Genomic DNA, 15815 nt, shown 5'->3' on the forward strand with positions numbered 1-15815 from the left:
TTTATCGGCCCAGCCCTAAATGAAATTTACTTCTTGTTCTTCTAATAATCTAATATCTATTCCAATATATTGTAGTATTATTTTAAAAAGTATCACCTTTTTCAATAATGTTCAATTTGGTAATACTCGTTTTATGAGTTTCCAGCCATTAATTAACAGTTTTTATTAATTTTGATTAATGTTCATTTAAACATATGTGGTTTGCATGGTTAATCAATGTTTGTTCATTATACACAGCTTAATGCTTTACAGCTTGAATGAGTTAATATTGTATTAGTATACATTACGGTTTATAATTTTAGACTTAAGATCATAACAACAGCATTTATTTGAAATGTAAGTCTTGTAACATTATAAATATCTTTACTTCACTTTTAATTCATCCTTACTAAATAATTATTTAAAAAAAGTTCAGTCAGTCAATCATTCAGTGCACTGACCCAAACCTTTCAAAAGTAATGGAATTGTATCTAACATTAACTAAGATGAACAAATACTGTACAGATGTTGTTCCTTGTTGCAATTTTATAAAATGTATTTAACAAATATTATTGTAATGTCAAAGCCAATTCATACCTGGTACTATAAGCATACTTATAACTATGAAGATATAGGTCTACAAATCATTCTACATTTCAAATGATAGCCAACACCACAACTACATGGAGAGTACATGGGTTTTTGTTTTAGTTTATGAGCTATAAAAACATGGACAGACAATGATGACCTAGTCTGCTTTAAAGTGTGCAAATATTTAAAGTGGCAGACAACAAAACTGCAGCACATGCCTATAACAAAAAAACAAAAAACAAACAAACAAACAAACGAATCATGTGTTTGTGAGGACTGTAATACAGATAATATCATTCTTTAGGAAAAACTGGCCTTCAGGCTAAAACCCATGTCTTGGTCAAGTGGTAGGACTCCTGCTGTTGATTCAGACAGTCACGGGTTCAAAACCCCCTGTCTGTACTGAATCATAAGAGAGCTGTTCTTATAAGCTGAGCTCTATAATCATCTTATGAGTGTGAGGCTAATACACAGCTTTACACAGCCAGCAAAGTTGAGAAGCAGAAAAGAAGCCAAAGATGTTCAGTCCAAGTTACACTTTTTTCCCTCCATTTCTCATGTTCTATCTCTGATTCTCAGAATCTTTGTTTTTTTTCCTGGGCGCTGTGATTTTAGGTGAGCGTGAGTCACTCACAGTTTTTATGCATGTCTATATATAGAGGCCTGACTACATGCAAGCAGAGCTAAGCGGACGGCACGCAACATTGCCAGCGGCCCGCTATAGCCCAGCTCCACACACTTGGAGCATGTAACCGGTGGGCTCTGAGTCTGCTATTCCTCACTGCCGCTCGCGTATCAGACTCCAGATTTGGCCGATGAGCCAGAGTCATGTCTCCAACAATGACAAATCATGAATAATGCATTTAAGTACCATAAGACAAAGATAAATGATTCATGCGTCTATGTACGTAGCTCATGCATAAAGAAAGACACTGCAACTGCTGGATCCAAGCCACAACTAATTGCTGTAAAGGAATGATTTCCAAGCAGGGGTACGTTCACCCCAGGGGAAACTTAAGCGGGTTACTGTAAGATTTAGCAGGATCTTAAACCTATAGGACAGAATTTGTGACAACTTATTAGAGCCATAACAAATTCATCTCCTTTTAAAGAAAACAAAACAATTTGTGTGGTTAACTTTCCATTTTAGCAAAACATACATTGTTGATTAAAAGAAATGTAGTAGTTTCTATTAAGCAAAATGTGAAAACAGTGGAAATTACTGTTTAAATGGTTTTTAACTAACTATTCATCAAGAAATCTTAAAGAGTGCATCACCAAAATATGAAGCAGAAAAACTATTTAAAAACATCAACAATAACTTTTTGTAGATCACCAATAACCAAACATCCGCGATTTAAGTAGCGGAAAATCTTCTCTTCTTTACCCATTTCGAGACCTGTCAACAGGCACAGACAGTCTCACGTGCCTTTTTGGGACTTCAAAAAAAATCTTCCAGCCTGGGCTAAATCTTGTAAAATGTTCAGGATTCAGCTTTTGCTTTTGCTTTCTAAAGCTTGTATGCATTTTTGCATCACCTTTTTACTTAAACCTATTTCGCTTGGCTTTGAAATTCACGAGAGAAACATTAAGGCTGCGTCTGAAACCCCACACTTCCAGACTATATAGTATGCTAAAATTAGTATGCGAGCCAAGTAGTATGTCCGAATTCATAGAATTCGAAAATCAGTATGCGAGAAGTACCCAGAAGACCTACTACTACTGGGGAGATTCTGAAGTGTGCATCCCATGCACGCTGCGCTTTTCCATAATGCCCCGCTAGAGAATTCATGAATGGGAGTGAAGCAACGCAACTCACGAGGGTAGGTCACGTGATCATGAAAATTTTTTTGGATGTAGTAGGTCCGAATTCCATTCATACTACTTTCAAACAGCATAGAACGTACTTTTCAACGAATAGTTGTACGTTAAAATTCAAATGCATACCTACTGAGTAGGAGGCGGTTTCAGACGCAGCCAATATAGTTCAGTTTTTAATCTACACAACTCAGAAAAACTTTGCTATATACTCAGAGAGGATGACATAACTGTTCTAAACTGGCTGCAAAATATATGTACACCATTTGTAATGATGAATCAATGCATTTGCTTTATTTTAATAATCGACACATTTTAATTCTGTATTCATGATCATTTTTAGAGATTTATTTCTCGTTTGCCGTTTTTTTAAATTTATTTATTAATTGATGGTAATATATTGCATAGTGCTATTTAATATACATATCTTAAATTCTTTGGCATGCAAGTTTGCTTTGAACTGGAAAGAAAGTGAGAAGCAGATGTCACTGCGTGCACATGGCTCCAGTTTAGCATTTTTTTTTTTACTTTAACCCATTGAAAAGAAACAGCGTATGTTAAATAAAATTATTGATAAAAATAAATGATGTATTGTTTGTCGCATATAGTTAACTATTTATGTGATTTGGGTAAATGGTGTGTTTCATTTGGCTATCACCGCAAGCAAATTTTACTGAAGCACTGTATACTCCATATATTGAAATGTGCATCAAAACAAATGCATACAATATATACTCGCATGCAATTATTTTAATTTCTAATTCATTTATCATAAATAAATTCATAATACATTTTTTTTGCTCAGTCTGTTTTTTTTTTCACAGATTTATTTGTGTTTGCGTCCTTTTCGTTTGCAGGTGAGCAAACGAGGTTGTATTTTGCTCATGGATTGAGATTTAAAAAGATTACAATAATACAACTGCCTTGAAGTTAGTAAAGAGCCCCATGTGGATTTTGTTTATGAATAAATTTGCTGCTAGGTTTTTCTCAGTTGGTTGCCCTCAGAATTGTCAAAACTTGTGGAAGACCTCATTATAATAATGATAGCTTCTGTGTATTAATTAGATATAAAGAGAAAATAAAAAAAGAAACAGTAATTTGTGTTTTTATGTTGTTTAAGGTGCATTTGAGCCTTTCTAATGAGGTTGCGGAGAGACAGAAGGTTGGGAAACGGAGTAAAGCACAGAGGACTTGAGATATTTCAGCACCACGGACAGCTCTGAAGTCTGAGCTAGTCAAATTGGTTAATTCTGTGAGACTACGTTGTGATATCGCCATCTGTACTTCCATCTGTCTTTTTATTCAGGTCCCGTGGCTGGATGGTTGGCACTGTAACTGCTCATTTAACCCTGCTTTCTTCAATGTGGCTTCTCCTCATTTCTTAGTGTGAATATCCGGACAGGTAGCCTTGAAGACATCCACAGCCTATCAGTGCTTAAATGTTTAAACACTAATGTTTTCTTCCCTGCTTCCTATTATTTGCTGCATTCGGCAAATGCAGCCGGTAGTTGTAGAGAGCTTGTGGGCAAAGAATTGTTTTCAGCTACAGCCTGTGGTTTAGAGCTAGACAACAGTGTCCAAACAAAGCTGTAAAAGACATTTCATTAGTCTGGATTTGTGTGTATGCTTGTGCATGCTCTTCAGTCTACTGGGGTTATTTTGCCTTGAACATGGACAGGATGAGGTTGTAGAATCATGTTATTGAAAGTCATGTTATTTGGTTGGCAGGCAGAAAATAATCAATAGGCCACTTTATTTGACTTTTATTTGAACTGTCTGCATACTGGTCATAGTTTGCAGCTGTCATGACAGATTATATGGTGTGCTCAATGATTTATTTATTTGTTTATTATTTTAAATATTGCAATAACAAAAAAAGAGTCACAGTATATACAAAAAAACAAAAAAGTCTGTACAAATAATACATTTTCAATAAAAAGAGAATTCTGAATTGAATTTTGAATTTAATTTGTGGATTTGAGACATTAATTAATACAATATTGCAATACTATTTGGTATTGTTATACTTCAGCTGGTATAGTGTCGTGGCCTTATACCTTACACACGACGTGTCTTCTTTACAGTGGTTGTTTGGCATCCATCAATCCCACAATGCTTCACCGCTTTAAACAGGAAGCTGTGGGCTAGACTGCAGACAAATTAATTAACTTAAATTGTAATGATAACGGAGTTAATGCATATGAAAAGAAACGCATTACAGTATTAGTTACTGTCAAAAATAATGCCATTACATTAACATATTACTAGTAACGTTTTATTGCCCGACACTACGTAGATGTGCCTAATTTATTTAGCTAATAATTAATTCAGTAGGTGAATAACAGTCAAGGCCCAATCCCAATTCTATTTTTGTACCTCTACCTCTTCCCTATCCCCTTGGCCCTAGAAAATGAGTGTGAACAGGAACGGCTCCAAAATATACCTCAAGAAATAGGACTCCACTACAGCACCTGCACGCATCATCATATATGATCGCCAGCTCTTGCTTCATATGAGATCCACAACCGCGACTGCTGTAGTTATTCCAGTTGTGTTATTTATTCGGTAATCATCTTTAGGAAATCACTGAAGGCACTGATATCATGGTATCATAACCATATTATGTGGCATCATTCATCTATATAAACACACGAAAACAAATTAACATTATAGCAGACACTGTAAAAAGGTCATTCCCAGCCACTAGACTTTTCTGACAGGGTATTCCAGTGTCATCAAGTGTCAGAATGTTTTGGGACTGCTATTTAGGAGTTATAGATTATAGAGTTTTTATTTTAGCGTTTTTGCTTTTTTCTTCTTCTTTTTTTTTTATTAAGCATGACGATAAAACACAAACGACGTTATGAATGTATTAAGGCATGTGCTTGTTTGTTGTAAACATACGTAATAATGACAAAAAATACTAATTTGTGCATCTCTGTGCTTCCTTGTGCAGCCATGCTGCTATTTTGGCTGGTGTATTCTGGGAAAGTTTCTTACCCCTTGGTTTCGAGTGTGGTCCTGAAAAATCTTTGTTTCAAGAGATGTCTAACCCTTCCACTTAGCCCTATGCCTTTAAGCTAATAAGTAATTGGGGGAAGGATAAGGCCTGAGGAGTAGAATTGAGATTGTGCCCAATTGTAATATATTAAATAGTAAATCTGTTGTATGTCTAAGCTAGTGTGTTTATTAAGAATAAACAAAGACATATTTTATATATATTATATACATTTTAAATATTTACAATTATTTTCAATGTTTTCTCACAGGAGCATACATTAAATAAGTTACTGGCGAGTTACTGATGTGCATTAATGTTATATATATTTATCTTTAAAAATGCAGGAATCTCATGTGACAGTACAAAACGTATTGCTGCTTCAGGATATTTCAGACATATGGACAAATTTGATAATTAAGTGGAGCAAATCCACACCACATGCAACTTGATCTTCCATTGTTAAATAAATTTGAAACGTGTGCAACATTTTTACACTAGAAAGCATGTTTTATGCAGGAATGGAACTAATATGCTGCAACGACCACTTTAAATACGAGATCAATGTACCGAATTTTGACGCTCTGGAGCGACCTTGGACGCTCTCACTGCTTTCTGTGTAAACGCACTGTAATAAACCGCACAACATATTAAAGCATCTTTGGCATTTCCTTATTGTCTATAAAATCAAACAGGAAATTGAAGGAGTATGGCTTCATAACACTCCTACATCACTAGTTAAAATAGCTAATTTTTCTGGATTCGAACGTTCTTTGAAACAACATTTAGGAAAATGTAAATACATACATCAGCAAAATATATAACACTTTTCTAGCCTCTAGCCTTTTTTTGTATATTTTAATGGAAAAGAGTGTACATATTGTGCCTTTTAACAATTTGAACACAATAAATAGTATGCAAACAAATGCAAATGTAGAGTACCACAACAGACACTTTTATACAGTCAAAATAGCTACTGTCAGTGAAAGCCTTGCGTATTCAAAATAAAAACGTCCTGCTCTTTAAAAATAAGGCGTATTTAAAGTGCCTTGCTTTGAAATGCTTACAGTGGGTTATTTTGGAAAAGAATAATGATGAAGTTTGGAATGAGCCGGAATTTGAAATGAGGAAGAATCCTGCAGTTAGAGGAATCTGGGTCAGAGTGCTGGCAGATTACAGCCGACTCTCTTCAACTCTCAATTCTTGGGAGAACATTTGGATTCAACCTCTCTTTCTAGTCTTCCTCGTCCTCCATCTCTCCTTCGCTTCTTCTCTCGGATCTCTGCTGAACCCGTCCATAGGGAGTCGGTGTGTGATGAGTATGTTTGTAGGTGGTGACGGGTGCAAATGCCGAGTGCTAAAAACTATAGAGCTTCAATTAACACTTCACATATTCTGTTAGTCTCTCACATCTGCTCCCTTTCCAAATCGCTATCTCCCCAACCTCTGTCTTTCTTTCATCTCTCTCTGAATGATTATTATCACTCTTCTAGTATCGACAGTCAGGCTAATGGATTCTGGAAATTTCTTTATGGTCAGCTCTTTTAGCTTGCAGCATTGAACATGTTGGAAAGTAAAGACTTCAAAAGTATAGCATGTTAGCTCAGGATACAGAGCTGTTTCTTCAGGGCTGTAACGGTGAGCACAGCTTCCTCACTGACCCGAGCCCAATTTGCACACACTCAAAGGCAGGTTTGATAGTGATGGAAGGGAGTATTGAGTGTTTAGATAATGGTATTGATTTTAGTACTGCCTACAGAATGGACCCATCTGGGCTGTGTAGGACCATTAGCACCTAAGCTCAGATTGTGTGTGTGTTGCTGTCTTGAAATTGGCCTCAGTCTCTCAAGAGTGGCCCACTCCAGGCTCTCTCCAGCTCAGCAGTTCCTCAAAACCAGTTAAAAATATATTGGTCTGTTCTCTTTTCTCTCCTCAGACAAACATACCCTTCCTGCAGAATGTGCTGAGCAATAATCAGTTCCTGAACGGGACGGTGGATACTCAGTTTATCGACGAGAATTCAGATCTGTTCAATCTCAAACCGGTGCAGAACCGAGCCCAGAAACTGCTCCACTACTTGGGTAAACACCTTTCTTGCACAAATGACTCAATGAGCTGAATTAATTTTTGAGACATGTATTTCATATTCATCGAATGATTAACTTTCAATTATTTGGGTGTTTTTTTGTTTCTTTTAGTGACAAATTAAATTTTTTTCTCTCCCCTGAGGCATTTTATTTCCAGAGGCTTTTGTACTTTTAATGAGAGCATTTTGCTCTAACCATGCATAAAGTGCTTTTGTCAAATACCTTGACTGATTAAATTAATTTCATTGAATTCAGAATATGACCAGTTTTAGCTGTAGAATATCACATCAAATCAAGTAGCTGTACATTTTGTGCAAGATCTCCAAAAACTACATTAATAGAAAGCAATACAACTGTATTTTTAAACACATTGATAATATCTGAGATATTTTTATCACTGTTTATACCCTGAGCACTGATTTCACCTGTACAGCATTAATAATCTTACTAAAGATAATAAGTGCTTTCATTATGAATGTTTCATACACTGTAAAACCCAAAAAGTTAAGGTAACACAAACTGTTCGAGGAAACCGATAGCATCTTTTTAAGTAAATAGGTTAAGTTCAGTAAAACCCAATAAATAAAGAGAACTTAAACCAACAGAGTACTGTAAAACAGTATGAAACAAGTAAAGGCAACTCAAACCATTTGAGTTAAAACAATAATCTATAGGAGTACTGTGAACTTTTATTTAAGTTTTATTTAATTAACTCCTTACCTTCAACCCAACATTTCATTTAATAAAGTTGAGTGTTGGGTTTTACAGTATTAATAGTAATAAACTTATCTAATAGAGAGAATTGTCTGGAATTGAATTGTGCACAGGCGTGTGAATGCAAAAGTGTATGGGTGTTTCCATGTACTGGGTTGCGGCTGCAATGGCATCCGCTGTGTACATATGCTGGAATAGCTGGTGGTTCATTCCGCTTTGGCGACTTGTGATAAATCAGAGACTAAGTCAAAGGAAAATAAATAAATTGTGCACTTCCGTTCAAAAGAACTGAAGATTTTTATTGTGTAAGGATGCTTAAAATTATTCCTGTAAAGACACTCGCCGTGGTTGCTTGAGCATTGAAATCATTTCGATAAGGGCTTAATTGATTTATTTTTATAAAAACATAATATCTGACAGAAATGTACATGTTATGACTTCACGAGAACAGAAAAGTAGTTTACATGTAATCTGACTAGGCTTGGGCCTGTATAAGTTTCTGACGGTATCATATTCTTGGATAAAAATACCACTGTATCATGGTATTCTGATTACTGCTCTAAAATAAGTTGTTTTTAAATGTCTGGGTAAAACGAACAAACAACAAAAATCGTTTACTCATTGAACACATTTTATTTTATCTTAAAAAACATTTATAATATTTTGGAACAGTAAACATGTCAGGCTAAATAATAAAAAGAAAATCTGTGATTTCTGCTCTCTTCAAAAACACAGATTTCTTTACAGCAAATAAGAAATAAACTAAAACATTTATTCATTCATTCATTTTCTTGTCTGCTTAGTCCCTTTATTAAACCGGGGTCGCAACAGTGGAATGAACCACCAATTTATCCAGCACATGTTTTTACGTAGCGGATTCCCTTCCAGCTGCAGCCCATCTCTGGAAAATGCACTAAAACAATACATAAGATAATGTACATACAGTGTATACCTTGAGAGCAGTATAACTGCTAAACTAAAAACTAAAAATGTGACTTTTTCCAAACCATGGTAAACCTTAAAACGGCTTTTGTCCCATGCCTAAATCTGACCATACAGGTATATGTATTGCATACAAGTAACTGCCGTCCAGTCTGTATTTTTTAGAGTAATAGAAGAGGACACACACACATATACACAAACACGCACTGTTTGTTTCATTCTGATATCATTTTAAAATGTATTAAATATAGTTCACAGTTCTTGATTAAATCTGCAGCCACTGTGAGTATAAGAGGCTTATAAAATAAACAAGTAAACCTTTCCAACCCAAAACTTTTGAATGGTGCTGTACTTTTCAGCTTCCCTGCTCTTTTCTCATCAGCCCCTTTACAGAGCTTCCAGAGAGTGACTCAAGCCAAGAGCCAAAACCTTTTTAAGTAACGTGGGCTGCTGAGTCTCCAGTCCACTTGACCCATCCACTCAGTGTATTATAGCAGCAGAGGTGGATTTGAAGCAGTTTGCACTATTTGTTTGTGATTGCGTTTGCTCGTCTTTCAGGGCATGTTATGGTGAACGGGCCGACTACTCCGATACCTGTCAAGGCTAAGCCTTCCCCCATCGATCCGGTCATCCCACCAGTACCCCTCGGTAAGAAACGCACAGACTTTCCTTATCTTACATACACACACTGCCAGTTTCTCACAACACAAACTCAGCATAAGCCTCTCTTGCACTCGGCTGCTGTGATATTTCATTGACGCACCGCAGAAGGCATGAAGTCGAGGATGTTTACGTCTTACAGAAGGTGGTCATAACTCATCCTTCCCCCTCAGCCTTTTATGAAGTTCCACATGACTATATTATACATCCTATACAGCAGGCAGAACATAATGCAGAGGCATTTGTTTACAAAAGAGCCAAGCTTTCATTCAGTTTCTACCTCCATCTTATGTGGATTTGTCTGGACATGTGCCAACAGCAAAAATCAATTGATTTCTTGAAAATACCGACTTCATTCTTTCTGGGTAACACATCTATTTCGATGCATATTGTTGTGCGCTTGTGTCTCTGTGAATAATATTGCTGATAAAATGGCTTACTTTTTTTTTTCATCTTTGTAGTCCTACGCAGCTTGGTGTTTGTGATAATGTCTGTGTTATTAATTGGCCGTGTGTTTTGTGTGTATGCGCTCTGCAGGTGAGCCACCAGTGGGTTTCAGGGATGTGTTGTTGAGAGAGGGTCCAGATGGTTTTGCGAAGGCGGTTCGTGCCCACCAGGGTCTGCTGCTTATGGACACTACGTTCAGAGACGCCCACCAGTCCCTCCTGGCCACTCGCGTTCGCACTCACGACCTGAAACGCATCGCACCGTTTGTGGCACACAGCTTCAACAACCTCTTCAGCGTGGAGAACTGGGGCGGTGCGCTACTACTTTCACACTACTGTTTTCCTGCTTTGTCTCACACTCTTTTCCCCCTCCCCTATTTTTTACCCTCCCGCTTGTGTTTAAGCAGTAAACCCAGCCTACTATTCTCCAGCTTGGTATTCCTCTCCTTTTAGCTGAACAACAGTGAGATGCTTCCCATGAAGCTAGTGTTTGGTTTTTGTATTTGTCTTTAAATATGCTGGATCCTTTAACAATGTTTAATGTTTTTTTAATTAATCAGTACTTGAGCAGGAAAGAGCTGAGTTTTAGTTTTTGAATGATTCATGTTTCTTTATTAGTACTTCTTTTCTAAATTGACGACAGTTTTAAAGTCTCATTTTGATTGAAAAAGAGAGATGCGAGTATTTGAGTAGCACATTTCCCACATCCTACTAGTTTGTTAGTCTATAAAAAATTGATATACTGTATATCTTCGCTTTCTCTGCATGACTTGTCAAGTGTTATTTGAGAGGGAAAAAGGTACAAAGACTTTTTAATGACTGAAAGTGTCTTTCACAGGTGGCATAAATGACATAATTGGTCTTTAATATGCAAAACTGCAACAACTGCTGGCAAAACACAATGTCATGACAGCAGAACAACCTGTCAGCAGTGTAAAAATAGATGCACATTCTTTTTTAATGTTTTATTGAATTAAAAGGTCAATTTAAAAAATAAATAAACAAATATTCTAACTGTTCTTTTAGCAGCTAACTGAAGCTAAATTTTTTTTTTAAAATTATATTTCCCAAATGATGATTAACAGAGCAAGGACATTTTCACAGTATGTCTGATAAGTTTTTTTATTCTGGAGAAAGTCTGATTTGTTTTATTTTGGCTAGAATAAAAGCAGTTTTTTATTTATTTAATTTTTTTTATTTCAAGGTCAAAATTATTAGCCAATTCAAGCTATATATTTTTTCGATAGTCTACAGCAGTGGTTTTAAACCACAACTGGTATGCGGGCTTGCTTCTAGTGGTATGCGGAAAAATCGCTGAATAATAAAAGAAAAAATTTAACATACTTTTGACCCTTTGACGCGTAAGATAACACCAAGAATCATGTAATCAGACAGCATTGGCTGCTCCCTGAAGAGTACGATTAGGTTTTTGATGAATAGGCTTCTATACATTAATACTTTACAAGTACAGCAGTTTTCTTTTTACGTCTTAAGAACAGTGCCATTTAAAAGCACATTCTAATTTAAACAATGACGTTTTTGCTTTGTTTTTTTCTGCAAGTAAAGATAATGTTCAAACTATTTATAATGTAGGCTGACAATAATGCATATTCTTATTAGTAATTAATCAGTAAGCAGCTTTGCAGAGCTGCAGCTGCTTAATTAGGCCTACTATGCTACTGTATTTCAACACTGGTCATTATGGTGGAACTTGGAGAGACAATTTTTGTCTGAGGTGGTACTTGATGAAAAGTTTAAGAACCACTGGTCTACAGAACAAACCATCGTTATACAGTAACTCGCCTAATTACCTAAATCTGCCTAGTTAAGCCTTTAAATGTCACTTTAAGCTGTATAGAAGTGTCTTGAAAAATATCTAGTTTAATATTATTTACTGGTAAAGTTAAAATAAAGCAGTTATTAGAAATGAGTTATTAAAACTGTTATGTTTAGAAATGTGTTGTGAACATCTTCTCTCCCTTAAACAGAAATTGGGGGAAAAAATAAACGGGCTATAATAATTCTGACTTCAACTGTATATAATAAAACACTGTCAGCCAATAAATACATTGGTTTAATTCTTTCTTAAAAGGAGCCCATAACAGTCATACAGTTTATTCATTTAACAGTACGGGTATTCAGTTATTTATTTGTAATTAAGAATCAAGTTCTTGTTTCCTAAGCCTAAAATATTTGCTTAGAATTAAGGCTGAAAGCAAGGTTGAAGCAATATGAGTGTTTAACTTCATTTCTGGAATCAAAGTATGCGAGCATGTTTCCAATAGCAAGGTGCATCACATGCTTTTAAGAGTTTTCCACGTCTGTGCCACTTATGCTGGGTATTTTGATCCTTTTAGTTATTTTTTGTCCTGCCTTTCTTTCTTCTCCACCAGGCGCTACGTTTGATGTGGCAATGCGTTTCCTGTGTGAGTGTCCCTGGAAAAGGCTGCAAGAGTTGAGGGCTCTGATGCCAAATGTGCCTTTTCAGATGCTTCTGAGAGGTGCCAACGCTGTTGGATACACCAACTACCCGGATAATGCCGTCTTCAAGTCAGTCATGTCCTATCTTACTTCACAACTTGCTCACAGACTGAGTCAACTTCTCAAATGATACTCTTTTTAGGAATGGCATTCCCAGGAAAACTAATGTTTGGATTCAGATTCTCATTACAGCAATGATTTTGGAAACATTAGAAAATACATTTCAATTGTTTATTACATTTTTCCTTCGACTTAGTCCCTTTATTAATCAGGGGTCAACACAGCAGAATGAACTGCCAACTTACACAGCGGATGCTCTTCCAGCTGCAATACAGTACTGGGAAACACACACTACGGCCAGTTTAGTTTATTCAATTCACCTATAGTACATGTCTTCTAGCGACAGCGACCTTCTTGCTGTGAGGCAACAGTGCTAACCACTAAGCCACCGTGGTGCCTGTAATTGTTTGTACCCATTTAAAATAATCAGTTTTCTGTCAATCTGTGCTGCAGGTTCAGATTTTATTACCTGTAGTTAAAACCAGAGGTAGCAAATATTTCAACAATAAAAGAAATGTGCAGAAATATTTATGTGGTTTAAGGATTTATCAACCTTCAAGACTAGCTTGCACTCCAACAATACAAATATAGTGTTGGTAGCATAATCTGATGATACATTTTTTTTTTTTTGTCAACAAAGATTCGTAGGAGTGTTTTGCTTGTGAATCATTTAACTTTGAGTTGCTTTCAGTAGTAAATTGTTTTGTCATTGCATTGTGAATATTGAGCAATATCACAATGCTGATATTGAATAGTGACACAAGAAACATTGCCAAAGACATTTTTCCACCTAGATCAGCAGAAGACTATTAAGATATTAATAAATAAACCAAAAAATCATTCCGTTCCAGTGCTTTGTCTTTGGTAGCTTTAGTCTACTCCATTTGTTTCTCACAGCCACCGACTCTGGCCCCAAGCACCATTAAGATGGCTTTTAATTTATATTAGAATGTGGAGCTGGGGAGCATTTCTGCTCATTTAACGGCTTTGTTTCAGACAGTCCATAAAATCGCTGCTGCCATTTGCCATTCTGCATTTTCAGTCCCAAAATACACAATGAAGATCTACTAGATAAAAAGATCTCATATAAACTGAAGGAAAACTAGCAGAAGACATTTTAATTGGGTCCAATTCTTGCTTAAATAAATAAAATAGTATAGCAAAAATGGCACACATGTACGTGTTTCTAAATCTAACAAATTTATTTGAAAAATACTATTGTGTTTAATAATAATTTAATTTACTTTTATTGCATTTTTGTTTCAATGTAAATTTTATTATTAATTCTGTTATTTTTGTGTCAGGTTTATTAATCACAAGTACTTTGAATTTTTCAGTTAGTTACTGTTTAAAATGGTTATGTTTACATTTAATAATTATTTAATTTGATTGCTTTAGTAATATTTGCCCATTAATGAGTTTGAATAGTTTGCTTCAGTTAAAAAACTGGTTTGATTACTCTGTTAGTGTGGGTAAAATGCATGTACACGCATAAAAATATATGAAAGGATATGTCAGAACATTAAAATATGACTGGGAATGCTAAACGAGCTAGGGCCAAATCTATTTTAATATTTTTTGCACTGAACAAAGAAAACTGAACTATAAATTTGAACACACCCTTGCTAAAGGATAAAAATACACAAAGAACCACTCTATGGTTACTCATTACCACACTATTTTCAATGCTTTTGTCAGGTTCTGTGAGGTGGCCAAAGAAAACGGTATGGACATCTTCCGTGTGTTCGACTCGCTGAACTATCTCCCCAACATGCTCTTGGGGATGGAGGCAGCAGGTACAGCAGGGGGAGTGGTGGAGGCGGCCATCTCGTACACCGGCGACGTTTCCGACCCCACGAGGCAGAAATATTCTCTAGACTACTATCTCAAACTAGCAGATGAGCTGGTCAAGGCTGGAACACACATCCTTTGCATCAAGGTGGTGGTTTGTTTATTTTTGTGTGGGATTATTTTTTTTTTAAATCCATTTGTCTGTTTTGTTAACCTCAACTCTTGCTCACTCTTTCATCTCGACTGCTGCACCCACTCTGCTTCAACCCACACATTAAATACCACTGCATCACTGTCTCACTGTTTGTTTCTAGTCCATATCTCTAACTTTCCTTTATTCCCCCCCATCTCTCTCTCTCTCTCTCTCTCTCTGTCTGCTCTGCAGGACATGGCCGGTCTCCTGAAACCCGACTCTGGCCGTTTGCTGGTCGGTGCACTGAGGGACCGTTTTCCTCATGTGCCGATCCATGTGCACACTCACGATACTGCAGGGGCTGGAGTGGCTGCCATGCTGGCCTGTGCAGAGGCCGGAGCAGACATTGTGGATGTGGCGGTGGACTCCATGGCGGGAATGACATCCCAACCCAGCATGGGTGCCGTTGTGGCATGTACTAAAGGCACCAAACTCAATACTGGTAAGGGCTGTCAAACTGTGTTTTATTAGAGCTGTCAAACATCTATTATAATGCTATCAAGTTAAGTCAAGCTTTATTGTCATATGTTTATTATTTTAAGCACAATATTTACATAGATGGGTAGATGTATAAATAAACAGACAGACAGGTTAATGTAACAATGGACAGAAGAGTAGATATGGTTTTTTGGAAGAAATAGTAGATGGATGAACGGGTAGATATCAGACAGAATGCAGCTATACAGGTATTTAAAGATATATGTGAACATTTTAATAGGAGATGGATGAGGTAGATAGACAGGTAAACTAGGCTTGATAAATATATTGTACTTTATAATTTTATTTATTTGTTTGCTTGTTTATTTAACAGGGACAATACACTTGGCATAGTTTTACAAAGATAACTGATCTGTTGTGTACGTAGGACATATAACATAAAGCCCCTGACTAGGCTTTACATAAAAAAGAAAAGAATAAAAAAAAAAAACACAATACGGTCCTATAGTCCTATTGCACCCAACCCGGTATGAGGTGGGATCGAAACAGCGATTCTTTGAACGTGAGTCGGTTGCTCTAACAAGGGGGCTGAAGACCATAGCCTCTAGCATCTGTTG

The 15815-nt window shown here is 36.4% G+C and overlaps 1 protein-coding gene across 1 annotated transcript in view; it reads left to right on the forward strand.

The window, feature by feature from the left end:
- Positions 1-15815, forward strand: part of pcxa (pyruvate carboxylase a) — a 224914-nt gene that overhangs the window by 180174 nt on the left and 28925 nt on the right. Inside the window, 6 exon segments of the mRNA NM_001328356.2 lie at positions 7323-7467; positions 9688-9777; positions 10327-10548; positions 12629-12785; positions 14475-14715; positions 14953-15202. Of these exon segments, the coding sequence (NP_001315285.2) occupies positions 7323-7467; positions 9688-9777; positions 10327-10548; positions 12629-12785; positions 14475-14715; positions 14953-15202 (1105 nt within the window).

The sequence above is a fragment of the Danio rerio genome, chromosome 21 (assembly GCF_052040795.2).
Source record: "Danio rerio strain M-AB ecotype USA chromosome 21, GRCz13ab, whole genome shotgun sequence".
Lineage (NCBI taxonomy): Eukaryota > Metazoa > Chordata > Actinopteri > Cypriniformes > Danionidae > Danio > Danio rerio.